The sequence below is a fragment of the Lissotriton vulgaris genome, chromosome 10 (genome assembly GCF_964263255.1).
Source record: "Lissotriton vulgaris chromosome 10, aLisVul1.2, whole genome shotgun sequence".
In the NCBI taxonomy this organism is placed as follows: Eukaryota; Metazoa; Chordata; class Amphibia; order Caudata; family Salamandridae; genus Lissotriton; species Lissotriton vulgaris.
This window is the reverse complement of record NC_141698.1, coordinates 201699333-201726890: the sequence shown is the minus strand read 5'-3', so window position 1 is coordinate 201726890 and position 27558 is coordinate 201699333. Positions and strand designations below refer to the sequence as shown.

The window sequence follows — 27558 nt, the reverse complement described above, 5'->3', positions numbered from 1 at the left end:
CAAAAGCCATCATGCTAAAGTCCACCACTCAGTAGTGCAGAGATATCCTGCTGCCTCCCCATGGACACAAGCATCCATACCCAGTGGAGGTACTGATTGTACTGACCAGGTAGAGGCCAAGTGGCAGTTCATTCATCCATGAGTCTAAGTACCCATCTTGATAACTGGATATTTTTGGAAAGGGGGCTCAGACATCTCCTGTCTCACAAATGTTACTCTGAAATCCTGTAGCTAAGGATCTGAGACACTACTGAGGTCCTTCAGACCCTCTGGTGGTCTCTGTGGAGTTGCTGTGATCACTGAGATCTTGGCATCAGTCTATCAGCACACTTCCTCCCCTCTAGGGATATGGCCTTGCGGAGGGATCATTGCCTGTGGACACATGACCTCCAGGGAAGTAAATGAAACTTCTACTCTGTTCTTACCCCCCATGTTTAGTGAGGGCTCACTCCTCTCATCCAAATCTTCATGCATACCTTCCAACTCGTCCGATTTCGGATGTATGCTACCGATTTCTGGGGCTTTCTACCATTGCTGTTTTTGAATCCCATTCCTACAGCATTTTTAAGCTGTCCTGTGATTACAGTGTTATCACACCGCAGGCCGGCTTAAACAAGATGCAGGAATGAAGCTCTTGCCCTTGTTTCTGAGGCACATCATAGGACCACCACGCCTCAGTGCAGTGTGTGTCTCTAGGCCCATTAGCACGGTTGGGTACTACATTTAATAAAGCCCATTTAATCTGTGACTGTGTACTATTGTTCGTGGACAAATAAGGCACTGCAAGTGATGCTGGTGAAAAGGATTCTCAGCAACATGGTCCCTTTGGGTGAAAGAGTCCTCAAAAACATCAAATAAAAAAAATGTTTTGATGGTCATGTTATCTCCGAGCCCTCGAAAGCAGGGGCAAACATCCATTACAAAGCAGTCAATACATCGCACTGCTTTTACAGCGCAACTGTTACAACGCAACTCCCTTTACATCGCATGTCATTACAAGCATGTCATTAAAACGCATGTCACTACAACATATGCCATTACAATGCATACCATTACAACACATGCCATTACAACGCATTATAAGGTAATTAATGGAGATTTCTTAATTTTAGGGTGGGTATGGGTTTTGGGGTAGATGGGAATAGTAATGCTTACCCCTACACTATACAACACTTTCCCTAATGATGCACTCACCGGAGTGGGAATAGTAATTTTTACCCCTATACTATCCAACGTTTTCCCTATTGTTGCACCCTTTGGAGTTGCCCTAAAATATTATGCGTTATAATGGTATGCGTTGTAATGGAATGTGTTGTAATGGTAGTTTTGAAAAATGGGTTGTAAAATCATGCGATGAAATGGTAGTTGCAATGTAAAAACCGCCTTGTAAAAGCATGTGTTGTAATTGTTTGTGCTGTAACGTCATATATTCATGTATAAGAAAGTGCACGTCTCTGTCTATGAGAAAGAGTGATAGTGTGTTAGAGAGAGAATGTGTATGAATGGACACATTTGATAGTGTGTGTACGTTTGTGTGTGTGTCTGCGCATGCGCAAATGCTCATAAGTGGCCCTGGTGAATGTCTTGATTTCTTTACAGACTTGTTCTGAGATACAATAACCATCCTGCCCTCATGCACCATAGTAGTAAGGCATTTCCATCCCCAAGATGGTGATTGTGTTGATTATTTGTAGACCAACCAGAGATGATATACAATCTGTTGCCATGCATTATGTGCAGCATGACCACACAGCTCCCTTCACCCAGTATATAAACACACAGCTCTCAGGAAGGTGAATGCGTTGGTTATTTTGAGACATACCCATATATAATATACAGCCCCTGCCATGTGCTCTGTTGTATAACCTTCCACCTCTCTAGGTGGGTGCACAGGTTGTTTACGTCCCACCTATGTATAGTCAGGCTAGTGGTGATTCTCTTAAAATTCATTTATCACAAGAAACACACCACATTTTGATGGGAGTGTGCTGTAGCGAGGACATAACCTTCAATAACAGGTTTTATGCACCATAACCTCTGCTAAGGGTATGGTTTTCCACAATATTCAGGCTTTTGAGTGGTCTGGTGTTGTGAAAGGGTTTCGAGGGAATTTGGGGTGTAAGAGTATGTGGAGGAAAAGGATCCCCACCGTCTCGTTTGCAAGGGGCGGGGCTGGGGTTTTGTTATTTGTTGATAGTTGTGAAATCCAGTATCGATGATTATATGATAACATTACTGCCTGAGCCTGAAATTCCTGCCCACGCAAACCACACCACAAACATCTGACATAATAGATTGCAACTGAAAGACTTCAATCCGTGCATGCAAACAAACAGCGTTGCTGTGCAGCCTTTTGCTTCGGGCCAGGGTGTGGCGGTGACGGTGCAGCTGCCAGACGGTCGGCCTCAGTGTTCACTGCTGAAACTACTGTCCTGAAACCGGAAGTGTTCGGCCCGCGTGCACGCAGAGGCGTAACGTAAGCCCCTGCGGCGCACGCGCCTTCAGCCCCCCACCCCCGGCCCTTGAGGGGGCGCTCGCCCAGCCCAAGGCCACTGAATATCTGTGAGATATATAGGAGACTAAGGGGGCCCCTGTTCACATTCTGAAGGGAAGCTCCATAATTTTATATTGCGCAGGCCCATGCAGGGTCCCCCTAAATGTCCCTTGAAGTAGGCATGTTTAAGGGTGAAAACTGTGATTTAAAGCAAACTGATCCATCTCACCATAAACACATGGGCGTCAGTTAGTGGTAGCCAAGGGTTTCAATTAATCCTCCTTGCTTGCCTTTTGGTAGACTGCGGCTGCTCCCGGCGCATGCAGTGGGCCTTTAAGAGGGCGACCTCCTTAGTGCCGTTTCAGCCACCTCCGCACTCTTGTCACTGGGACCCCCTCCTCTGCAAGTCTCCCCTCGGTTCTGGCGCCTCTGCTGTGTCATTTACGGTGCGTGGTGGGCTGGGGACAGTTATTTATACCTGCCTTCACCCACTGGCCACCCTCTTTGTCCCCCACTGGACAATACGGACTGGTGATCCATGATATGTAAGGGGGATAACCCCCCACATAAATGGTAGAACCGATTTGATTGGCCATGGTGCAGTTCGGGCATCAGGTGGGCACGGTAGCTAAGGTTAGTCACCACTGCCTGCCCTTGGATCGCCCATAAGTTAACCAACCAAGTTGGCATACTCCTTGTATGTGATAAACCTGCAGCACACTTTTCCAACAAAAAACGTGTGTTGGCTTTTTTTTTTGCGCAATGCAACTAATTCCTGCTAAGCGAGGGGGTTGCCAATATCGGCACTATTGGCACTTCTGCTGCCTCTGGTATCAGGGATCATGATGGCACTGACAACAATAGGAAGTAAACAAGGCTGTAGGAGTCTGTTTTTTTCTCCTTTCTGTAGCTTCAACACTTTGCCCTCAGCAGCAAATAGAAGGTTGTGAGGGTTAAGGGTGGAATAGTGTGTCCATCTTGTGATGTTATTTGTTGTCAAATGTTGTGCCACTTCCGCTGACCTTGGCATTTAGGCGAAGCAATGTATATTAATAAATCCAGTATACAAACAAAAGAGCTAGACCTGCTTTGCATTCTGGGGCATATTGAAGTGGGATGCTAGAGGTGTGACAAGCCCTGAATTTTCGGCAGGAAGCTACCTCTCTGCACCAGAGCTATTTGCAGGGATTTAAGTGGGCCGGGTCTTGCCAGTGCTCAGCACCAGTGGTTCTAAAAAGCAGGTGCTGAGACAGGTCCCTATCAGGCTCTCCATTTTTGCTCTCACCCTCAGGATGAAAAAATAAATCTTAATTCTGCAGCTGTACCACCCTTCACTGCCTTTGATGTAACTTCAGAGAGACTCGGTATAGTTCTTCCACAGTCTCATCATTTCGGAACTGAAGCTTTTTCAATATTATATACAACAAAGCCATAGTTGTTGCTTATTTATCTTATGCAACTAATAATCATTATCAAAGCCAATAGTCCTGGCTTGTTGTATATGTATAATGCTTGTGGTATTTTATATATGGATGCAATGACAGAAGTAGCAAAATACCAGTTGGGCGGCAAACTATGTGAATCAGAGATTTTTAGTTTAAGTGTCTTTGAGGCACGCCCGTACTTATATCAGCCATGCATGTTAGACAGGCCTCGTGAAGGGCTCGCTCCCTCCCCGCATGACAGAGCCTGGACACCGGCTCTCCCGGTGCCACCAGAAGAACAACCCCGACGACCCACAGAAGCATCCCGCAACCCGTCCCCTATGGGACGCCTGCTCCCGGACATCTCTGTATCACTGGCCCGGGCCACCGCCAACACCATTGCCCGGCCCAGCAGCCATCTTGGACACTGCACCACGAGGCTGCGTGGCCTCAGCTCGACCCCAACCCTGGGCCTGGCCAGGCCCCGACATCCCGGCACCACCATCCACCCAGGAGGTGAACGGACCACTTGGCAGGTCAATGGGAGAGAGAAGTGTCGATGGTTCTCCCCCGCCAGGTGCCGATCGCCCCCTGCCTCCCCGGGCGCTGGCTCCACCCCCCTGCTGGGTGTCTGGACTCCCTCATCCCGGACCTCCCGACCTCCAAGAGCGAGGGTCCGGACATCAAAGGAGGCCAGACCTATAACTGGGGCAGCTCCAGAGCAGGAAGGCAGTTGTATCCTGGAGTCGAGAGACACCGAGAAGAACTCATCCTTGACGGACTGCTGGCGCTGCCGCAGCCCTGCCTTGTGAACCATCGTCCTGCCTGCTGGTGCTGCCGCGGCATTCTGCAACCTTCCTCCTCGTCGGGACCTGCTTGCGCTACCGCGGCCCTCTGCAACCTACATCGTCTTAGGGACCTGCTGGCGCTGCCGCGGCCCTCTGCAACCTACATCGTCCTCAGGACCTGCTGGCGCTGCCGCGGCCCTTTGCAACCTACATCATCGTCGGGACCTGCTGGCGCTGCCGCGGCCCTCCTCAAGTGAGACTTGCCACCCGAGCCTGCTGGCGCTGCCGCGGCCCGACCTTCCAGAACTCCGAGCTCGAAGATTGTGAGCTATCCAGCAGACCACCTCAAATACCAGAAAGGTATCAAGACTGTCCCGCTACCCCCTTTCCCTTCAGAGACTAGAATTGAGAGGACCCTCGTGTCCCGATCTCCCTGTACCGTGATATTTTGCTTCGAGAACTGCACATAAAAAGCCTTAACCTTATCCCTGTGTGGTGTCCATCTGTGGGGGGGAAGTTACTTGTCTGTACGATCGCTGGAGACGGCCCTCACCGGAGGCCTCTCCCTTTGTCCTCGGCCGACCCTCCAGGTCCCCGTCTAACATTGGTGGCCAGCGGCGCGATCCGAACCGACGCGTAATCGTACAGGGAGTAACTCACCCCACGACGCAACCACAATGACAACAAAAGAGAGCGGATCCGCAGAGAAATTCCAGATGGAGAAACTAGAAGAGTACAACCATCGAGAGCTAAAGCAATTTTGCATGGAACTAGGCATTGCTACCACCGGGCTGAGCACGAAAGAGGACTTCAAACACGCCCTAGAATCTTGGGCAGAAACGGGTACGGCTGTACCCCGGAACCAAAACAGCGAGGCACCAGAAACAAACACCACTCCGACGGAAGAAAGGAGAGTGAGTCTCTCCCCGGAAGAAATCCAAGAACGAGAGAAAAGCAGACTCCATGAATTGGAGTTGGCACGGCTCCGGTTGGACGGAGAACTGAAACTGGCGGAAAAAAAGATAAACTTAGAACACTTACGGCTCCGAGAGGAGCGGGAAGAGAAACAAAGGCAGAGAGAACTCGAAGAGAAAAAACTGGCATACGAACACGAGCGCAAGCTAGCAGAAATAGAAATGCGGAAACAGAATAAAGATCTAGGGGTGCCCGAGCGCCCGCACACCCCGGGCACTACCGAACCAAAGGTCCACATCCCCAAGGATGTCGTCAGAGAATATTTTCGGAACGACGACATACAGCAGTGGTTCAAGGCCTACGAGATCGCTATGACCTCCCACCGGATTGATCGAAGTGACTGGGGAGCCGGGCTATGGGGGAGGTTCGTCAATGAAGGCAGCGATGCCCTGCTACAGCTCCCGGACCATCAGATGACCTCCTATGACCAAATGAAGGCCGCCCTCCTCACTCGATACGGACTCACGCCCGAGATGTACCGCCAGAGGTTCCGCGACTGCAAACGAATCCCGGGTACAACTTGGGTAGAGTATGTGAACTATTTCAGCCGAGCCTTCGAGGGGTGGATCAAGGGCAGCCACGTAACCACCTACGAGCAACTCTTTAACCTCATGGTGTGGGAGCACCTCTCCAACAATTGCTTCGTCGAACTCAGGCAGCACCTTCTCGACAGTAAATTGACTGAACCTCGGCAGCTCGCCGCTGAAGCTGACCGATGGGAAAGCACTCGAGTGGCCCAGAGTGGGCCGAGTGAACAAAACAGAAACAACCAAGGTCTCCATCGCCCCCAAGGAGGAGGAGGAGGCCAGGGCAGAGATGCCGTCCCGGCAACTCCTGCCAGCAACACCCGCCCCCGGCCGGTCGGGGAAACCCCCCGATGCGCCCAGGGTTCCGAGCCAACATCACTTGCCACCGGTGCCAGCGAATTGGACACTATGCCAGCGACCCGAGCTGCCCGAAGAACCAGACTCCCGTGCCCCGCCAGGTCGCTGCCGCCGCGCTAGGAGAAGAGCAAAACTCCGAAGAGTATGAAGAGTACGAGCAGGAGCAACCCGAGTGGGAACCTGCCGCCATGACCCTGGCCTGCCTGGGGGAAAGAGACATGATCCCGCGGGCTCCCCTACCCGCCATCACCAGAAAATACAGCCAGTGGGTGAACATAAATGGGCGCAAGGCCGAAGCCCTTCGCGACACCGGGGCCAGTGTGACGGCGGTCCGCTGTCACCTGGTGACCCCGGAACAAATCCTGCCAAACGTTCTTTGCCCCGTCCGATCAGCCGACAATTCAGAGAGCCTGTGTCGGATGGCCTGCGTCCCCTTCGAATGGGGAGGAGTGTCCGGTATTCTAAAAGTGACTGTCCGCGATGATGCCCCCGTGGACTGCCTCCTGGGAAACGACCTCGAGAGTTCCCCGTGGGCGGCCGTTGAGAGAAGAGAGCACCTGGGGATGTTGGGCCTCCCGGACTGGGCGTGCGTAACAACCCGGTCCATGGCCGCCCGTGCCATCCCCAGACCCGAAGAACCCGAATGGCCAGCACCTCCTCCCCCGATCACCACAGAGGAAGACGCCCTCAGTACTAATCCCCCGGAGCAAACCCAAGAAGGGCCCACTCCGCTCCAAGATCTTCCAGAACTGGCTCAGTGGCGTCAAGAGGGTGGACCCACCCAGGAACAATTCCGGCAGGAGCAGAAGACCTGTCCCTCCCTCGAGGGACTCCGACAGCAAGCACTCGGCCAGCGTGCGGGAGACACCGCAGGGGCCCACTGGATCTATTGGGACAATGACCTACTATACAGCGAGCAAAGAATTGCCGAATTGGGGGCCAGTCGAGTGCTAGTGGTGCCCCTCCGCTTCAGAGACTTCCTTTTGAACTTGGCACACGATGTCCCCCATGCTGGGCACTTGGGGCAAGACAAAACGTATAACCGCCTGGTAACCCACTTTTACTGGCCCAAAATGCGAAATGACGTCTCCAACCACTGCCGGGCCTGCCCCACCTGTCAGGAGAGCGGGAAGAGTGGCCGAAAAATCAAAGCACCCTTGCAACCATTCCCCGTCGTAACCACCCCGTTCGAACGGGTGGGGATAGACATTGTAGGGCCCCTGGACCCCCGAACAGCACAAGGGCATCGATTCATCCTGGTCCTGGTGGACCACGCCACCCGCTATCCCGAGGCCATTCCTCTTCGGACTGTAACAGCACCAGTGGTAGGCCGAGCCCTAATGGGGATCTTCTCCCGAGTAGGATTCCCCCGGGAAGTCGTCAGCGACAGAGGCACGAACTTTATCTCCAAATATATGAAATCCCTCTGGCAGCAGTGCGGGGTTACGTACCGGTTCACGACCCCCTATCACCCGCAAGGAAACGGACTGGTCGACGGTTTAACCGCACCCTCAAGGGGATGATCATGGGCCTGGAGGAACCCCTACGTCGCCAGTGGGACGTGCTGCTCCCGTGCCTCCTCTTCGCCTACCGAGAAGTCCCCCAGAAATCTCTCAGTTTCAGCCCCTTCGAGCTCCTGTATGGACACCCTGTCCGGGGGCCTCTCAGCCTGGTTAAAGAAGAATGGGAAATGGCCTCCCAGAAGACCCCCCCGGATGTGTATAAGTACCTCCTGACCCTCCGCAACCAGACCCGGCGATTCAGGGAACTCGCCAAAGCCAATCTCGAAGCCAGTCAGGAGGACATGAAGAAATGGTACGATCAACATGCCTCCTCCATCGAGTTCGAATCTGGTCAGCAAGTATGGGTAATGCCTCCCATTGAGCCTTGTGCCTTGCAGGACAAGTGGACAGGACCCTTCAAGGTGGTCGAGCGCAAGGGCCCGGTCACCTATTTAATCGACATGGAGTCCCCCCGGAACCCCCTCGGGGTCCTTCACGCCAACAGACTCAAGCCACACTTCGTACGCTCGGAGCTCAGCCTACTGATGGCCACAGATAGTGGGGCCGAGGAAGACTCCGAGCCCCTCCCTGACCTACTGAGGACCCGTGAGACAGATGGCTCGGTGGACGGGGTCCGACTCTCCGATGCCCTGACCCCGGAGCAACGCCAAGACTGCCGGGCCCTCCTGCTGCAATTTGCAAACCTGTTCTCCCTCACCCCCGGGGTCACCCCCTGGTGCCTTCACGACGTGGACACTGGGGACAGCCCCCCTATCCGGCACCGGGCGTACCGAGTACCAGATCGGGTGCGCGCCTGCATCCAAGACGAAGTCTCCAAAATGCTCACACTCGGAGTCATCGAGCCATCCGACAGCCCCTGGGCCAGCCCAGTCGTACTGGTCCCCAAAGCTGCTGCCCCGGGCACCACCCCCGAGCTCCGATTCTGCGTCGACTATCGGGGCCTGAACGCTGTCACCCGAACTGACGCACACCCCATTCCCCGAGCAGATGAACTGGTTGACCGCATGGGGGCTGCCCGCTACCTGAGCATCTTCGACCTGACAGCGGGCTACTGGCAGATCGGCCTCACCCCCAGAGCCCAAGAACGATCCGCCTTCTCTACCCCGGATGGTCACTACCATTTCAGAGTGATGCCATTCGGCATGAAAAACGCCCCCGCCACTTTCCAACGACTTGTGAACAAGGTACTGGCGGGCCTCGAAGAATTCAGTGCTGCCTACCTGGACGATATCGCTGTGTACAGCCGCCACTGGACAGACCACCTCCACCACCTCCGAGAAGTTCTGCACGCCCTCCAACAGGCCGGCCTCACCATCAAGGCTAGCAAGTGCCAAATTGGCCAGGGGTCCGTGACCTACCTCGGGCACCAAGTGGGGAGCGGTCTGGTGGCCCCTCTCCAGCTCAAGATCGCTGCCATCCAGTCCTGGCAGCCACCCGTCACCCAAACCGAGGTCCGAGCCTTCTTGGGGCTCACAGGATACTACAGGCGGTTTGTGAAGGACTATGGCAGCATTGTGGGGCCCCTCACGGAACTCACATCCAAGAAACACCCCAAAACCGTCAACTGGACCCCGGACTGTCAAGCGGCCTTCGAGAAACTGAAGGCCGCCATGTGCACCGCCCCTGTGCTCCAGGCCCCCGACTACAGCCGAGAGTTCATCGTCCAGACGGATGCCTCAGACCATGGCATTGGGGCAGTCCTCTCCCAACTAAACACCGAGGGAGTCGACCAGCCAGTGGCCTTCATCAGCCGACGCCTGCTGGCCCGAGAGCAGCGCTGGAGCACCATCGAACGGGAGGCCTTTGCAGTGGTGTGGGCCCTCAAGAAGCTCCGGCCCTACCTCTTCGGTACCCACTTCCGGGTACAAACAGATCATCGGCCCCTGCAATGGTTGATGCAGATGCGGGGGGAGAATCCCAAACTATTGCGATGGTCCATCTCCCTGCAAGGGATGGACTTCACTGTGGAGCATCGTCCAGGCCAGGACCACGCCAACGCGGACGGCCTGTCACACTTTTTCCGCCTCGACGAGGAGAGTCCCCAAGAGGATGGGTGACTCTCCCCGCCTTCAGCTGGGGGGGACGCATGTTGGACAGGCCTCGTGAAGGGCTCACTCCCTCCCCGCATGACAGAGCCTGGACACCGGCTCTCCCGGTGCCACCAGAAGAACAACCCCGACGACCCACAGAAGCATCCCGCAACCCGTCCCCTATGGGACGCCTGCTCCCGGACATCTCTGTATCACTGGCCCGGGCCACCGCCAACACCATTGCCCGGCCCAGCAGCCATCTTGGACACTGCACCACGAGGCCGCGTGGCCTCAGCTCGACCCCAACCCTGGGCCTGGCCAGGCCCCGACATCCCGGCACCACCATCCACCCAGGAGGTGAACGGACCACTTGGCAGGTCAATGGGAGAGAGGAGTGTCGATGGTTCTCCCCGCCAGGTGCCGATCGCCCCCTGCCTCCCCGGGCGCTGGCTCCACCCCCCTGCTGGGTGTCTGGACTCCCTCATCCCGGACCTCCCGACCTCCAAGAGCGAGGGTCCGGACATCAAAGGAGGCCAGACCTATAACTGGGGCAGCTCCAGAGCAGGAAGGCAGTTGTATCCTGGAGTCGAGACACCAAGAAGAACTCATCCTTGACGGACTGCTGGCGCTGCCGCAGCCCTGCCTTGTGAACCATCGTCCTGCCTGCTGGCACTGCCGCGGCATTCTGCAACCTTCCTCCTCGTTGGGACCTGCTGGCGCTGCCGCGGCCCTCTGCAACCTACATCGTCTTCGGGACCTGCTGGCGCTGCCGCGGCCCTCTGCAACCTACATCGTCCTCGGGACCTGCTGGCGCTGCCGCGGCCCTTTGCAACCTACATCATCGTCGGGACCTGCTGGCGCTGCCGCGGCCCTCCTCAAGTGGGACTTGCCACCCGAGCCTGCTGGCGCTGCCGCGGCCCGTCCTTCCAGAACTCCGAGCTCAAGGATTGTGAGCTTTCCAGCAGACCACCTCAAATACCAGAAAGGTATCAAGACTGTCCCGCTACCCCCTTTCCCTTCAGAGACTAGAATTGAGAGGACCCTCGTGTCCCGATCTCCCTGTACCGTGATATTTTGCTTCGAGAACTGCACATAAAAAGCCTTAACCTTATCCCTGTGTGGTGTCCATCTGTGGGGGGGAAGTTACTTGTCTGTACGATCGCTGGAGACTGCCCTCACCGGAGGCCTCTCCCCTTGTCCTCGGCCGACCCTCCAGGTCCCCGTCTAACAATGCCCCTTTGAAATACCCCCCCAGTTTTTTCATCCCACTTAAAAGTACTGGCTATTTGCCAACTGTTATTTTTTGCCTAGAACTACCTGGTGGCTTCTTTACTGATATATCGGTATGTCTGCTTTGCAAATTTACATCATGTTTTACTTATATATCCTTCGGAGCTGCAGAGATTGTTTTATAGCTCCGACACAGAAGCCCATCTCCAAACATAAATTAGATAGGTGAAAGTAAACAGGCAAGGGAGAAAAGAGATAGCACTGACACAGCCAAATGGTCTAACTTTCTTAGTGACAACCTCTTTGAGTGAGTATGAAAATGTGGGATGAGAATAGTTTTAAAATGTTATGTATGACAATGGCTTTTGTGTGCCCCTAAGCAAATCTGTTTTAAATTCTTGTGTCTCAGTTCGGATCCTTGAAAATATACAGGGGGGGCTTAGGAACTGGCCCTTGTTCAACTACAGTAAAACAATGAGACATTTTCGATACTTGTTGGCAGTCTCAAATAGGAGGACAATGATCCTTTAAGTAGCTAGTAGAGTAAAAAATGTAAGTAATTCCCTAATTATAACAATATAACACTATTGCAGCATATGGCGTTTCAAAGGCTCCAACGTATTAGATTTTTTTTGGGGGGGGGGGGGGGTATTTTGTACTTGCAGCACAGACATGTATTTAATCAAAACCCAGGTTCCAGTCTTGGTGAGATAGTTCAGTAGGTTAATGTGCTTGCTGCAAAAAAACAGCATGTAACGTACATGCCACAAGCTAGAATCCCAACTGACCCAACTTACCCTTTCACTTTCTAGCAAGGCTTTGGTGGTTCCAATAGTATAGTAGCTACATCTGTCAGCATGGCTTGTCTGCTGTTAGTGGGACCCTAACCACATTTTCACCTACTCTACTACATATTAGTAAAGCCAATAGAGGAACTTTTCATTAGAGCTGCAGTACATTTAAAGCAAAAGTCCTCGGAATTTGTGGCAAGGCCGCTACACCTTTTATGTGACAGTTTAGGCACATCTCAGTAAAGCTGTAATGGTAATTTTTAGGTGTATTTGTACTGAACAGCCCCATTGCCTGCAATATACATAACCTTGTGTTTGGGGCCAGACCATTAACCCATTGGCACAACTTAAATCAGCGCAGAATAGTTTTCTCTATCACCATGCTATTGGCTGTTTGCGTATTATTCCACCTGTTATGCAGTGCTTATATTACAGTACATGATGGACTATTTTACAACTTAAAAATATACTCAGCCATCACACTCTTTCCTGCATTCAATTCAATTTTATTGATTTAGACCTCTTCAGAGATCAACAATTTGAACTAATACGTGAATCATACATTCAATTATTTATCTTTCACATCACTGTTTAAGAAAGCAATATGTTGCTGTGCTGCGTGTTTTTTTTAAACGGTTTTGTCATGATACAAATATAGACCTCGAACCCAAATCAGCCTTCTAATTTTTTTGTTGACCCCCCCGCCAATATCACAACCAAAAATGCCATCAATACCACACGATCAACAATACCCCCACCACCACCAATGCCAACATTTCCACCAATACAACCACCACCAAGACAAATGCTAATGTCACAACCAAAACCACACCAACAATAACACCTCCAGGACTGCTATCTCCACCAGTACTGTTATATATTTGTAACTAGATCCAACCTGATCTATCATAGCTATGTGATGTCATGGAGCATGGAATGGTAACTATCAGCCTTATTCATCTCCCGTTTTGCGAGGCCCTAATAGCGAATCATAGTGAATCACTATTAAGGACTCACAAAACGGGATTCATGTAGGATTAGCAAAATGTTTTGCGATTCCTAATGATTCCTTATTTGCGATTAGCAAATTGCTAATCGCAAATAAGGAAAAACTCCCCATTCATTCCTATGGGCCAAAAGGCCCATAGGAATGAATGGGGAGTATTCCTTATTTGCGATTAGCAATTTGCTAATCGCAAATAAGATTGCGATTTGAAGGGTGCCAGGGGTGTCCAAAGGACACCCTGCAGCACCCATCAAATGACATTTGACACAGGTGTTGCACACACACATGTCCAAAGGACATGTGTGTGTGTAACATGCAACTCAGAAAAATGCATTTAAATGCATTTTTCTGAGTTTTCGCAATTTACCACGAGGTTTGACCTCGCGGTAAATTGCGGCCAGGAATTGCGAATTCGCAATTTGAAAATGTATGATGAATTGCATTTAAGGAATCTCAAATAGAGATTCCTTAAATGTAATTCCTCGCACATTTGCAAAATCGCAATTAGCGATTTTTGCATTTGGGATGATGAATCCCAAATGCAAAAATCGCACTCGCAAAGGGCCGGATTCTCAGAATCCGGCTCTTTGCGAGCCGATTTAGCCTTCATGAATAAGGCTGATAGTCATGGGTGAGGATAGGACTAGCAGTTGCTGTCCTGTCTTGGCAGGGTTGGTCGCACACTTGTATTTGGCTCAAAATAAACCGTCATGAAGAAATTGATGGTGTGTTTGTTTCAAGTACCAGTTCCATTACCACCTACACCAATATCACCACCAATACCGCCATAAAAACCTCCATCAATGCCATCAACAATTACACTATTGCCGCCACCAATAATACCATAGCAACCACCAAAACTTCACCAGACACCACCAATGCCAATTCTGCCAGCTCCACTTATACAACCACCAATGCATCCATCAGTGCCAATACCACCACCAATACCAAACCAACACCACAATACCGGCATTAATGCCAACACCTAAACCACTACCACTACTAGCTCTACCAATACTACCACCAATGAAACCACAAGTACCATCCCCACCACCAGTAACACACCACTTCCACTACTAAGCACTGGCTGGATTTAATGTGCTTTTGCATGTAAACATTATTTCTGCATGCCAGTTTATGCACTCATTGTCACATTCAACCCAGACCTATTGGCTTTGATACTGCTTGTTTAATAAACAGTACTTGTCAGCAAGGCTGCTGTGCTCTTAGTGAGGCAACCCAGGCACTTCTCAGAAGCCCTGCTACTCTTTATTTGGGAAATATTACATATTTAATGGGGCCCAATTCCAGGCACACGTGGGCAGGGATAACAGGCGTCCAATGGGACAGCATAGACACTTCTTAGCCAGACTAAACTACTTGTTATGTGAGAGGGGTCAGATACATTTATAATGGAACTGTACCACCCACGCCTCACAGAGCAGAGCAAACATCCAAACCCTAAGTGCACTTCTCAGCACTGCTGCTATGCTTTCAGTGTAACCGGCATGCCATAGATCTAATGGATGAAAGTATGCTACAAAGCCAGACAAGCCCTTGCATCCTACATCATTAGCTCTTTTTAAAGATACAAGCTGACTCCATAGTTAGCTGTATCCCTACTTTGACCACTTCTTTGGAATAAATGGGTGCTGTAGGGCTGGATTAATCTCGTCCTGAACACCTTTTCTGGACAGAGAAATGTTGCAGGAGACTATATATTATTTTATCGCGTGCCACTACATCCCCCGACAACTATATATCGCACCCACTGAGCTTTTCATTATCTTAGGGTAGTGGTTGTGTCGCCCTCTCTTTCTCTGAAAATGTATTGAATTAAGTCGCCCATGTTTATTTTTAAGCTATTACCATTACATGTTGTTATTATTAATTACCTTTGACGATTTAATATCCCAGAATATAGTGGAGATGATGAAGTAGGCAGGCAGTGTAGTAGGTGTATAAAGTTGGGGATATATGTTTCGGCACAGAGCACTTTTGAAGAGAGGCTGCAGCTGGATATGCCATTGCCAGCTGCTGCCAACTTAGCACCACTCTAAATAAAAAGAATCCTACACCGAAAACCGGTTCTTCATAAAGAGATACCACCAGCAACTATCTATGTAGCTTCCTGTGGCTGTTCTATTCATTATGGCCCTTCCACTACACTGAACCAATTCACCACCAAAAGATGTTTCCTTTTTTTTGGTATGAAGAGAAGAGGCATACTATTTGTTGGGTAGGCCATGGTCACTAAAATCAAGGCTTTCCTCAAAGATATTTTCATAGGAGAACAGCTCGGTCTGAGGTGGCTCAGAATAACAGGGGCGCGTTTATCTGTATAAAGATTCAAGAGTTCCTTGGCATGCATCGGATTTGTCGCTCCTGCATTGCAATAAATAATCCTTATTCCAGTTGGCGCGTTGAAAGTGGCAATGGATTGGTTAAAACTCTAAACATTAAGCACTGGCTAATAGTGTGAATTGAAAGTGGTTTGCATAGAATATGTTAGGTAAATACAAAAGAAACCTTCATTGAATCAAAGAGGGGCACCATCTACTCTATTTGGAGATCAGCATCCTGTTTCTAAATTGAATCCTGGTAGAATGCAGCAAGAAAACATTGGAGTGCATCAACCGAAAACAAAAGCCATGATTTCTGACCAGATGCTTAAGGGCGGCCTCCCAGCACTGTCGCACAAACCTCCTATCCAGTGACAGGTCACTACACCATTAAGGTAGCCCCCCTCCTTTGGAACTCTCTTCCTTTGCCTCTTCACCACAAGCTCAACATCACATCATTTCACAAAACACCTGAAGTCCCACCTCTTCCGCCAAGGGTTTCACCCTGAAAGATTTTTTCAACCTGCTTGGACTCAATTTTCACCTCCTCCCCCTGTTAGGAATTTCTCTTCATAGCTGTGTACAAATCTACGGTCTTTTAGCCAATATAACCGGATAACTGTACTGTAAAATAAAATGGATTGCTTGGCACAATTTCAAAAGATTTCTTGGCAAAATGCCCAAATCCATTATAGCGCATCAGACTCAGAGACTACGTTCAGTCACTCAAAGGAAGACAGAGCAGATTTTCAAAGGTTTTTGAGGGTTACTTTTCATTTCTTGGAGAGACCACATGTAATTGAGCTAACACTCTTACTGATGATTGCTTTCTGCAGTCTATGAAAGTCCTTCTCAGGAGAATAATATTGGTGTGCTTATCATGATGTCTGCTCATAGGACAGAAAACTATGGGTAGAGGCAAAGTATGCCCACCCTTACGTAATGAGGATGTTCCAAATCAACAAGGAATATCTTGACTATCTCTCTAAGGTCCTGGAATGCAGAATGAATGGCAAAAGCCTCATTACATATTTTGTGGACACATATTTCCTTGCACTACAGGATTCCTTTCAAAAGTTACAGCTAGATGCAGAGAAGTACCAGACATCCATATGGACTTACTACTTGATGCAATACTACCTGATGGAAACCCACTGCCAGTCCAGTCTTCCAGAGACTATTGTGCTCAGGGGCAATTGGGCAGATCTTATCACAGGTATTGCACGTTGTCCCTGGAACCACAGGATACAGCTGCGAGCTCACTTATTTGCCAAGTGCCTCCTTTTTAGACTTTCAGGAGCAAGCAAAGCATATTTGTCAAGGTATGTTATTGAATCTTGGGGTTGAGATGAAACTTACATGCAGTGCATATAAAAAGCTCATGAAACTGAGTCTGTCCAGCCAGTTCTATCACTAAGTACTTATTCTTTAAGGGAAATGGAACAGAAAAAGAAATAGCAATACTGTTAAACAAGACATCTGTACTGACTGTTTCTGGAGGAAGAATGCCTATTTATGTCGCATTCTCATAAAAGATTGTGGCACTTGTGGGTTCAATGGCAGTGAGGGCTAATCACTCTGTGTCCAGTTCCCAGATCAGAGGAAGAGTTGCCTCAAGCTTGCATGTCTCAAAGAGATTTATGTGGCAAGCGTTGGACTGCACAGGAGTCTCCGTCTACGAGAGGGTTCTTCATCAGATATGGTCATAGGCCAATTTAGGTCACAGGGATGTGTCCAAGTCAAATGGGCCTAGCAAAATAATGTGATTGTAGCAACTGCACAGTCCTTGAAAGTCTCCTCCTGTCCAGGCATCCAATACCTCAAACAAAACCAGCACTCCATCCAGATCAGGATGTCAAGGACCCAAAGCAAGCTCAGACCCACCAAGAGAGAATGTCCACTTTTTGCCAAGAAAATCAAGCAGCACCTAGTCCAAAGCTGTCTTAACAACATTAAACTGGATGTATTCAAACACAACTTTTCACTATTTGTCAAGTTTCTCAGACTGATTCCGAACACTGACCTCACCTTTAAGGAACATATAACAAAGAATGAAGAAAGTGAACCATATCACCCAGAAAGTGAATTCAGCATTTCTGCCTAAGCCCTCATACTCCTTCATCTGGATGGGGGCAAAGCCCTGCTCTGAGCCTCCTGTTATCCACACTGGCCTATATTATGGGCAACCTACAAACTACAGCAAGTCTTATCAAGGGCCTGAAGAAGTAGATCCACATTCCACACCACCACCACCACCCTGATGCACCTCCACTGACTCCCCTCACCAGCCTGCACCACCTTCAAAATCAGCTTCATCATTACAAAGCCATCATCCGTGACTATCAGCCCATCTATCTGGCAGCAAGCTCACCATCCCCGGGGGCTACTGGCATACCCACAGCCCGGACATCATCAGAGTGGAGATGAAAAAGTGCAAAAAAAAAAGGAATGGGTCCTTCTCTATTTATGCACTCAGGATCTGGAACAACATCCCTTTATCCATCAAGACTGCCCTCAACCCCACTCCAAAGTATTAACGAGCTGAAGGCGCACCTCTTTAAAGAACAACGCAATACGACAAACAGTCTACACTTGCTCTTTGAATCTAGCTTAACTTACAATCACCTTTTGACTGTGTTCTGCCTTTGACCTGGCACAGTGCTCTCTTGCCTTTCATCTAGGTATGCGCTGTACAAACTCAGTCTACAAAGGCTTGTATAGACACTTGTTCAGCACAGGAGGTCCACTGATGGTGATAGTTCAGGGAGGGTGTGTAATCGGAATCAGGACACTGTAACAGCAGACGTTCGCGTTCAGCAGATGGCTAAGCAGGAGATTAACCAGGTAGGACAGTGGACGACAAAAAAGCAGGGAGACGGTGGCCATGGGAACAGAAGAGCATCTTCCAAAGACATGCTGAGAAGTAGCAGTCACGCAAAGGTCTACTTTAGCTCTTCCCTCCTTGTCACACTCATGCTAGAGTAGAATGGATCTGCTTCATGGGTGAGGTTTCGGATACAGACTCAGCACTGTCGTTGTTGAATTCTGCTTTTTGGTCTTGTGCTGGACTGAGTGACACTCTATGATTTTGGCTACTCCTCAGTATCAGTCAACTATTGAGCCCTTAGTTCTGGTGAAGATCAAATGAAGGTCTAAGCACCCAACGTATTCCATCAGATCGTACTATGAAATATCGAAGGCAGGATATCGACGAGACAGACTATTGTTACAAGAAAATTGAAGGACAAAACATCAAAGAGGTAAGTGCACAGAGGGTAGTAAGGATTTACTATTCTTAACTCCATGTCTACATACCTTGAAGATATCTATATCACCAAGGTATGTATATGTGAAGTTACATATAGAAAATATATACAAGCTTACCTTTAGGTATTTTGTTCCTTGGTATTCTTGTCATGACATTCTGTCCCATTGACATGCTACCTGCGATATTCACTACTTATGTCATTCCTTCTCCTTCCCCTTCAGTTTTTATCAACAGCATGACTTTTCTTCAGCCTTGGTGTATGATCCTTTCTCCTTTAGGGGAGACACACAGACAGCTTTTTGGCCTGTGGTTCACTCTTTCCACTGTGGAGTTACACAGAGCTACTCAAAGTCAAAAGAAGAACCTACATACCTAGATCAAAGAGTGGCTTATATACAGAAGCGCTGGTAATAGGCAACTGGCCACTAAGAGTCGGAGTTATACCAGGGACTCACCATGGGAACCATAGTGCCGGCTTCATTAAGTCTCGTGCCCTCACCCCTTAAACCGTCTCTCACACTCTCCCATGGTTACAGATATCACGGGCATCTGTAACTTTGAGGGCTGAGTTGTCGGATTTTACATGTGGGACCCTAAGTATTCCTTAAGTAATTACAGGTCCTGAATACCCTGGTTAGTCTTTAGACTTCCTTATATTTCACCAAGAGATGTTGATTGCTTTAGACCAACATCTTTGAGTTAACAGCACACGATCCTGGTATTTAATGCAACCTTCTAAATCCCAATGAGACTGGTAACTGTATTATCAGCCCCATCAGGAAGTACATGGCACTCTTAATAGACCTCTGTTTCTTTTGGGGAATGGAATCAATGCTACTTGAATCTGGGTATAGTTATATTTCCGAGTACTTTGCCAGGGCTGGTTTTGGTTACCAGTCCGGCCCTGGGCCTAATGGCTATGGTGGTCGACTTCGAAGCTGGGGAACCGGGTTTGAGTCTCGGCAGAGGCGCTCAGCATCGTGTGACTCTGGGCAAATCACTTAAACTCCCAGTACCTACCAAAATGAACGTGTCCCTCTGTAACGCAACTGGTGCTCATGTAAAGCACTATGATACCTTTGAGTCAAGTTCGAGCTATATAGAACTCTAGAGAAAGAACAAAAAAATTCTTCACCTCTTTTCACCTGAGATGAAACAGAAGGTCAATCAAGCCGAACTTGAGCCGGTCAGAAGTTCCAGAGGAGCCGCGAGACAAGAGGATTCAAGAGAGGAAACCAGCATTGACAGGCCGAGCGGGTTCACTAGTGTCATAAATGAGAAGAAAATGGACACTTAGGGGCCCATTAGGATGTCGGGCGGATTGCCCCCGCCAGGCTGGCTGTGGCTACCGCCAGCCTGTCAGGGGCAATCCGCCCGACATCCGCATACGAATTCCCCAGCCATATTAGTATGGCGGGGAGGACCTCGGAGGACGGAAAGACCGCCCGCCGCTTTTCGCCCCGGTCGCCTTGCGGCCGGGGCGGAAAAGGATTAATATAGTGGCGGTGTCTATTAGACACCGCCAGCCATATTACAATGGGCTTAGGGAGTTGCCTCGCCGCCAGGGAAAGGCATGCGTTCTTCACTCTGGTGGCCCCCTGCGGGCCCCCAGAGTGAAGGAGCGGTGGGGGGTGCACACGGTTGGTACCTGTGGTACCCCCCTGCATTTGCATAAACAAAGTGGCAGGCACCGCGCGGTGCCTGCCGCTTTGTTTATGCAAATGTAAAAGTGCATTTTTAGCATTGTGGCGGGCGGTGCTGAGAGCACCGCCCGCCACAATGCTAAAAATACATGATGCGCCCGCCACAGTGGCGGACGCATCCTAATACCCCCGCGGGACCATCGCCCTTATGGCAGGCGGTCCCGATTAACGACCGCCGCCATCCTAATGGACCCCTTAGTACCGCGGTGTTCCATCCCTGCACATTCTGTGGAAGTGTTAAAAAGTTAAAAGATGCTCCACACATGGGGTTGCTACAGTTATCAACATTCAGTTAAGTAACGAACACCTAGTCATATAACACAGATGTGAATCCTATTAAGTGAATTATAATAACACTTTATCATTAAAAAAATATACTTTCACTTGATTTTATATACTATACCCTGGGCAAATTGAAAAATGCACCGATGTAAGATTAGTTATGTGTCACACGGTTCACTAAATTAAGCAGAAAGTATAGGTAAAGGATGCTGTATTCCACAATGCTTTATGTTCATTTTTTGTTATTCTAACACACTGTATAATACGGTCTGGAAAAAATGGCTTTTATTAATACCAGTTCAATCAGCGTGTGAATTGTGACTAGTTAATGTTGGCAAAGGGTCTGTCGCTGCACAGTGCCACACATAGTGCTTTTTAACGTACCTTTTGATGTTTTACCTACAAATATGTTTGTTTTTATCTGTAAATTATGCAGCAGATATATGTAGGAATATATGGCAAGTGCAATAAACGCTAAATTATGTTGAAAATCCCATGGAGCAGAAATTAGGAATTCCTGTGACTATATCCCAATTATTCACAATGCAGCTGTTTAACAGAAAAGGTACACAGCACAGTCTCATTTCGAGGGCTCCTATTTTCTAGAATCATTTTCACTCTCTTAACAGGCCAATTGTTTTTTATATATTTAAATAGAGCTGCCTGCAATATACCCCTTACCTTGAACTGTCTAGTCCTGGTTTTCATAGCAGGTTTGGCGGGGAGAGGGAGGTGGTCGCGTTTTAGTATTTTGTAGCATCCATTTGGTGATTTCTGTATTAAAACTCCTGTGGTTTCGAACTGGCTGCTTAGTTGGCCTAACCTTCCCAATTGTGCCCTTAACGTGTGACCTTGGATGACCGTGATCTGATAGGACACATAGATGCCCCTGGCTCCAGGGGTTTTAGGAAGACCCCAAAGGTGATGTTGCCTTCAAGGATACGATCAGAGACCTGGGACTGGGACAAGTGTGACCATGGGGAGAAGTTGCTGCACCTCTACCGCTGTCTGTGCAGGTAGATGGTGCTGGTCCTGCGTGAGTGCGGACCACAGTCTGCAGCCTGGGCTGTGCTGGTAGAGCTGTGCTGGAAGAGGCTAGGTCCCCCAATTGAGGCCCCAGGAGGAGCATTAGGAATGGGCCTGAAGGCAGGTTAGAGGGGTACACGGCCTGTTTCTTCAGAGTCCACAGAAGTCTGGTAATCTGAGAGTCATCAGATGATAGACACAACAACTCATTATTGGTAAACAGAGAGGATTCATTCTAAGCAGGCACAGAGCAACCAGAGGCGCACAGTGTAGGAATGCGGGTCTGCCATCCCGGGGCTAGCCGTCCAAACATGGCGGGGGCATTGTGGCATCGTCATTGCTAGGCTGTAATGTGGCTCATGGTGTAAGTAATGTTGTCCCTAGTCCAGGGCCGGACTGGCTACCGATCGTTTTGGCATGCTGCCAAGCTGGGGGCTGATGTCACTGTGGTGGGGGCTAATTTAGTTGATTGAGACCTGTGTGTGCTTCGTAATAAACAAAGCCAAACAAATGTTGTTCAGCACACGCAGATCCCCATCAACGAAATCAGCCCCCAGCTCGGCAGCATGCCAAAACGCCCTGTAGCCAGTCCGGCCCTGCCCTAGTCCAGGGTCTTGAGCCAATGGCAGCTTTAAGCCCATACTTGTAATGAGAAATGTAAAGTTAATAGTTAAATGGCCATGGTAAAAACATCTTCTTGTACTATTTGACACGACACAGCATGTGAGCCATCACCCACATGTACATGATTGATACTATAGGCTTAATTCATGCAGCTACTAACTGAATCCATGTCTCCTTCTCTCCTATACTGTTTGACTCTCCAAATTAAGGGACTAATTACGATGCCGGTGAGACCGCCATTGACAGGCTGACGGTGGCGTCCCACTGACATACAAGCCATCGGTCCGACCGCCGCATTACAATGCAGACGGCCAGACTGCAGCAGTCGGGGGGAAAGACTTCTGCCTCCGACAGGATCCATGATCTCCTCTGGGCGGCGGTCGAAATCCTATCTCTTCGATAAGCCACTGCTAAGTGACCTTGGAGGGAGGGGGCACATTTAGTGCCCCACCCCCCACACATCCATGCAGGGTGTGCCAGGTCCCAAGTTGTTCCCATGGTAATGACAGGTAACCCATAATGTCTGTCATGTTTGCGTATCTTACCCAGACATACCTTTTGTCCACATGGTGGCCGGTACACTGTGCATGGATGTGTACAAAGTGCTTTTTTCTACTGCAGCTTGTGCTGAGGCCCTTTTCCTTAGCTGCAGCACATTCCGCAGTAGAAAAAAGTACTTTCAGACCGCCGTACTGGCGGTCTCATCGTAATAGGGCAGTGGGACCTCCAACTCCTTGTCGGATGGTCTCCTGCCCAATGGGACGGCGGGACGGCCGACCGGTATCATAATTAGGACCTAAATTCTCATGGGCTCTTCACCAGACTCACTGACCCAGCCTACATAGGCATAACACTAAATACGTGAAACAGCAGTCTCTAACAACTACTGCCAATAACAAAGTGTAGTAGGACAACCAAGCAACAGAACAGTACACCCCTCCTCCATTCACTTTAATCACAGAGACACAATTAGAAATGCAGATGGGTGCACAACTAAAGCATCTGCTTCCATAACAGCAACTAACTAATTTTCCTCTAGAGCAGAACCTGCATGCAACTATTCAGTATACCTAATAATGTTGCATAGTATATACCACTAATTACAACATTTACAACTAACACTACAAACTCATTCTGGGCTCCATGGAGTAGCTTGCTAGATGTTCACAAGGCGCTTCAATGCCTTCAATCACCGGACTTTAAACCACATATATGTGCAGCTTAACAGCAATGTTGCTTTCTACATAGCGCCTCATACATACTCTGTAGTTTCAAAGCACTGTCATAAGAAAATGTTACACCAATCAGTGGTGCTCATTTTTTATCAGGCTTAAATGGATGAAAAGTGTGAAACTGCCCTGCTGGGAACCAAGCCTGTGACCACTGTGCTACACACCCAGATTATTGTGTCAGCAGCTCTTCCTACAGAAGCAAACCTTCCCATGCAAACCAAGCACTCCTTCTCATTCTCCATTCCCTTTAGCCTAGCTTAGAATTTCTGGACTGCCTGTGCACACAATATGAGCAACAGCACCTTTCATTGTGGACACCCATTCACTTAGATGTCATTTGAAGCAGGAGTGACACCGCGCCTCCATTGACACCTGGTAGCAACAATTGGTTGACCCTTTGCCCCACCCTTAGCTGTCAACAGCTTGTAAATTGCAGTGGACAAGTTAAGAAGGGAGGAATTACATAAAATGGATGGTGCTCTGAAAGACCGGTTTACTGTGTGTTACTGTCGCTGCCTTCAGGGCCCCTGAGAACAGAGGTAGCAAAGCTGGTTCAAGGGGTAGCAGAGGGCAAGCGAAAGTTCCCAGAAGCTACCCCCGGCTTCCCTCCTTGGTGTCATGGTTTGTGAATGGTCCACTGAACAAATAATGATAGAATAGGTTTGTATGGCTCTGCTCTGGGAAGTAAATGGTCTAATTGCCCTTCTATCTGGAAGAATAGAAACCAGGGGCGTAGATTCCATTGGTGCAGCAGGTGCAAAAGCACCAGGGCCCAGAGGGACCACTGAGCCTGCAGATTGCTGCATTTCACAGTTCAAACAGCAGCCAGGGCTCTCATCTCCTTCTTTGCTCTAGGGCTCATGACACACTGGCGATGCCCTCTGGCCGAGGCTAGATGTGGGCTCTTGTTTTCCCCCTGAGCTGCAGCAGCCCCTCCACATCCTAGCAAAACATAACAGGTGTATTTGTAAAGCACATGATTACCCAAAGGTGTCCTGGCGCTGAATAACAGATGTTTATTGTTACCCAACTCAATGGTACTCATTTTATCGACCTCAAATGGATGAAAGGCTGAGAGGACCCGCCAAGAGTTGAACCTGTGACCATGAGGTCAAACACAGGCCCCAGCAGCAGCTGCTTTAGTCCACTGAGCCACCAGACCCAGCTAGCACAGACTGTCGATCGGCCCATGGCATTGCCATTCAGTCTGCCGGCCCATTGCCACATATAGATTGCCAATGGTCCAGCCCCAGCAGGCTGAGCATGTATGTGCCTCCTCTTACCCTGGCCTTGAGGCGTGACAGGGAGGCTTCTCCTCAGGAGATGCTGCTTCTGAGCAGAAAAGTTCACGCTCATCTCGCAAGGGAGGTGGTGGGGGCATTGAGGGCATTCTGCTTTTGTTCAGGGGGGCAAGCTAGCATTGCTGCAGCCTGTACAGTGCGCCAGGGCCTGGGACAATAATCTTCCCACCCCACCTGCAATGGCTGCTCTGACTTCTTTAGCCTGTGTGTGAACCCCTTCAAACCATGTTTTTCCTAATAAATGGTCCGACCTTTTAAATAAATGGTTTAAGGAAGAATGCAAGTGGCGGTGCTGCAGAAGCCGATTGGTAGGAAGGCATAGCCTGTAAACTGAGGGTTTTCATTTGATTGTAATATGAGGTTGAGCAGGTGCAAGGGGAGGCCCATGGACCTACGGGTGAGCATCAGTTGACCAGTGGCTGAGATGCACTAGAGTTTTCATTCCTATACAATGTTCCTGGCACTGCAGGCTATAAAAGGCTTTATTTCCCACAATGATCTCACAAAACTCGCCAAATACTAACAAAGTAATTATTTACACAAGGTTACAATCCGCAAGTGGGGGCCACTTTTTATGGGGGGGGGGGGGGGGGCGGGACTATTTGTGTTCCCAATCCGACTCTGGGTTGCACCACTGATAGAAATCCAGAGAATTCAAAAAGGCAGTGCCTATTTCTGAATGTATCCGAAATGCTAGCATCGTTCAAAAGGAAGGAACAACTACCATGTATTTACTCGGTGAGCATTTATAATGTCAAAAGCAAAACTAGAGAAGAAACAATGCATAGAAAACACAGCATAAGGTGCAACTAACTTCTAACCTGGGACATCTTGAAGTGTCTGAGTTTGTCATCTGTGTAAAAACTCCAGTGGCAGTGGGGTAAGGTGGGTGCAATGGGACCTCGGGCAAGCAAGGGGGATGATCCCATTCTCTGGTTTGGTAGTGCAGAGCCGCTATAATTGGGGTGCTTTGGGCCAGTGTCAAACCCCCACCCCCCGGATGTGAAGAGGGGCCCCTCCGTCTCATATCACACAGGTGTGCATCGGTCTTAGGCTGAATAGAGACCGCGTGAAGGGTTTAGGGTCCCCTGAAGGTTTGTCTCCCCCCAGCAGTAGGGGCCTGTATTGCACCCTTGCTTTGGGGGCCGCTTCTACTGCACCGCCAGCTAAGCCTCCGTCTGGCGCCAGAAATCTCCGTACCTCGATCATCTGTTAGGAAACGCGTAGTAACCGTGGGAAAAACACACTTACTTTTAATGTCAGCCATGTAGCCTCTGGATACCATGATCAGCCTCGGGAAGTAATGAAGAATTGGTAAAAACAAGCCCGGATGCTCCAAAACGACTTCAGTTACTTTAGAGTTTCTGCTTGACCAGTCCAGACGCAATCACTCCTCTTTCCTCCTCGCCACAGGACCGGCCGGTGTCTAGTCCGCCTGTGGTCTCCTGGGCTGCCCCGTCTTTAATGCAGATACTTGCCAACAGGGGGCAGTGTCCGTCCTTGGTTTCCAGCGGGTATTTGAATAAAGGGGCGTTCGTCCCTACATGCCGCGGGCGTCTGCTATGGGGGATGGGAAAGCTTGACCCCCTGTGACGCACAGGTGGCTCTGCGCGCTCTGAGATGCAGTGCTTTTATGCAGACAGGACGGGCAGCGCAGCGGGGAGCTGCACAGGGGAGCTGTCGGTCCTCAGATTCCTTAGGAGGAGCCGGTCCCCGGATCCTGCTGCACTGCCAGCAAGGGTGGATTCTGGGATCCCGTGGTCTCTGCTGCGCTCGCCGGAGGGTGGGGTCCTCTCTGTCAGGATCGTCCTGTCGGGCTGGATGCTCGAGCATAGCTCGGGCCTGTGTCAGGCTGTGATTGCAGCACCAGGCTCCTCCTCGCCGCCCTCGGGCTGCGGGGATCCACCCTGCTCTGGAACTCAGCTCGCAGCCTCTCGGTCTCGACAGGAGCTTGGCTCCAGAGCACCGGGGGCAGAACGGGGGCACTGCTCCAACTATACTCCCGTGCCAGGGTCACAGTCCAGGGGAAGCCCCACTATCCCGCATCGGCCCCTCCAATAAGCAGGGCGACCAGTGACCTGGAAAGAAGCTGTGCCACTTGGCACCATCACCCCCTCAAGAGAAACAACTGAAGGCCAAGTAGGCCGCTTAGAATCATTAGAAATCGGACACACCCCAGAGCTGGCCATGGGGCATCAGACACCGCAGCCCAAACAATGGGCCGGTGTACGAGTTGCCGCTGTGGGGCGCTTTTTTGGCCAGCGTGGTGTCCGATTTGCGCTGTGTTTGTGCAGTTCAGATGCCGCCATCGGCGCAGTGGGGGGGCCTAAGCGGCCGTTCTGGAGGCGGATGGGCCTCTATTACCACCCTTTTACCAGTCTCTTGCTGGATGGCCCATTCATTTATGCAGATTGAGCAGGGGGGGGGGGGGGGGGGGGGGGGGTAGGCTGGGCACTTGTATTCAGGCGTGGTTCACCTTTGTGAGTAATCCCTGCACAGATGGTCCTAGCAACATTTGCATTTTTTTTATTTAGTGAAGTTAAGACACATGCCTCTTTTATAGAACCCTCCCTCCTTTTTATAACACTTAAAATACTGAAGCAGTGTTTTGAAAAAAAAGACGCAACACGCAGAT

General features: G+C 49.8%; 1 protein-coding gene across 1 annotated transcript in view; it reads right to left on the bottom strand.

Annotated features, from left to right (window-relative positions):
- PLCD1 (phospholipase C delta 1) overlaps nucleotides 1–26723 on the bottom strand; it is a 300096-nt gene extending 273373 nt beyond the window's left edge. Inside the window, exon 1 of the mRNA XM_086940887.1 lies at nucleotides 26175–26723. Coding sequence (XP_086797013.1) covers nucleotides 26175–26208 — 34 coding nt within the window. The 5' untranslated portion in view covers nucleotides 26209–26723. The remainder of the gene's footprint in view (nucleotides 1–26174) is intronic.
- Nucleotides 26724–27558: the final 835 nt, after the last annotated feature.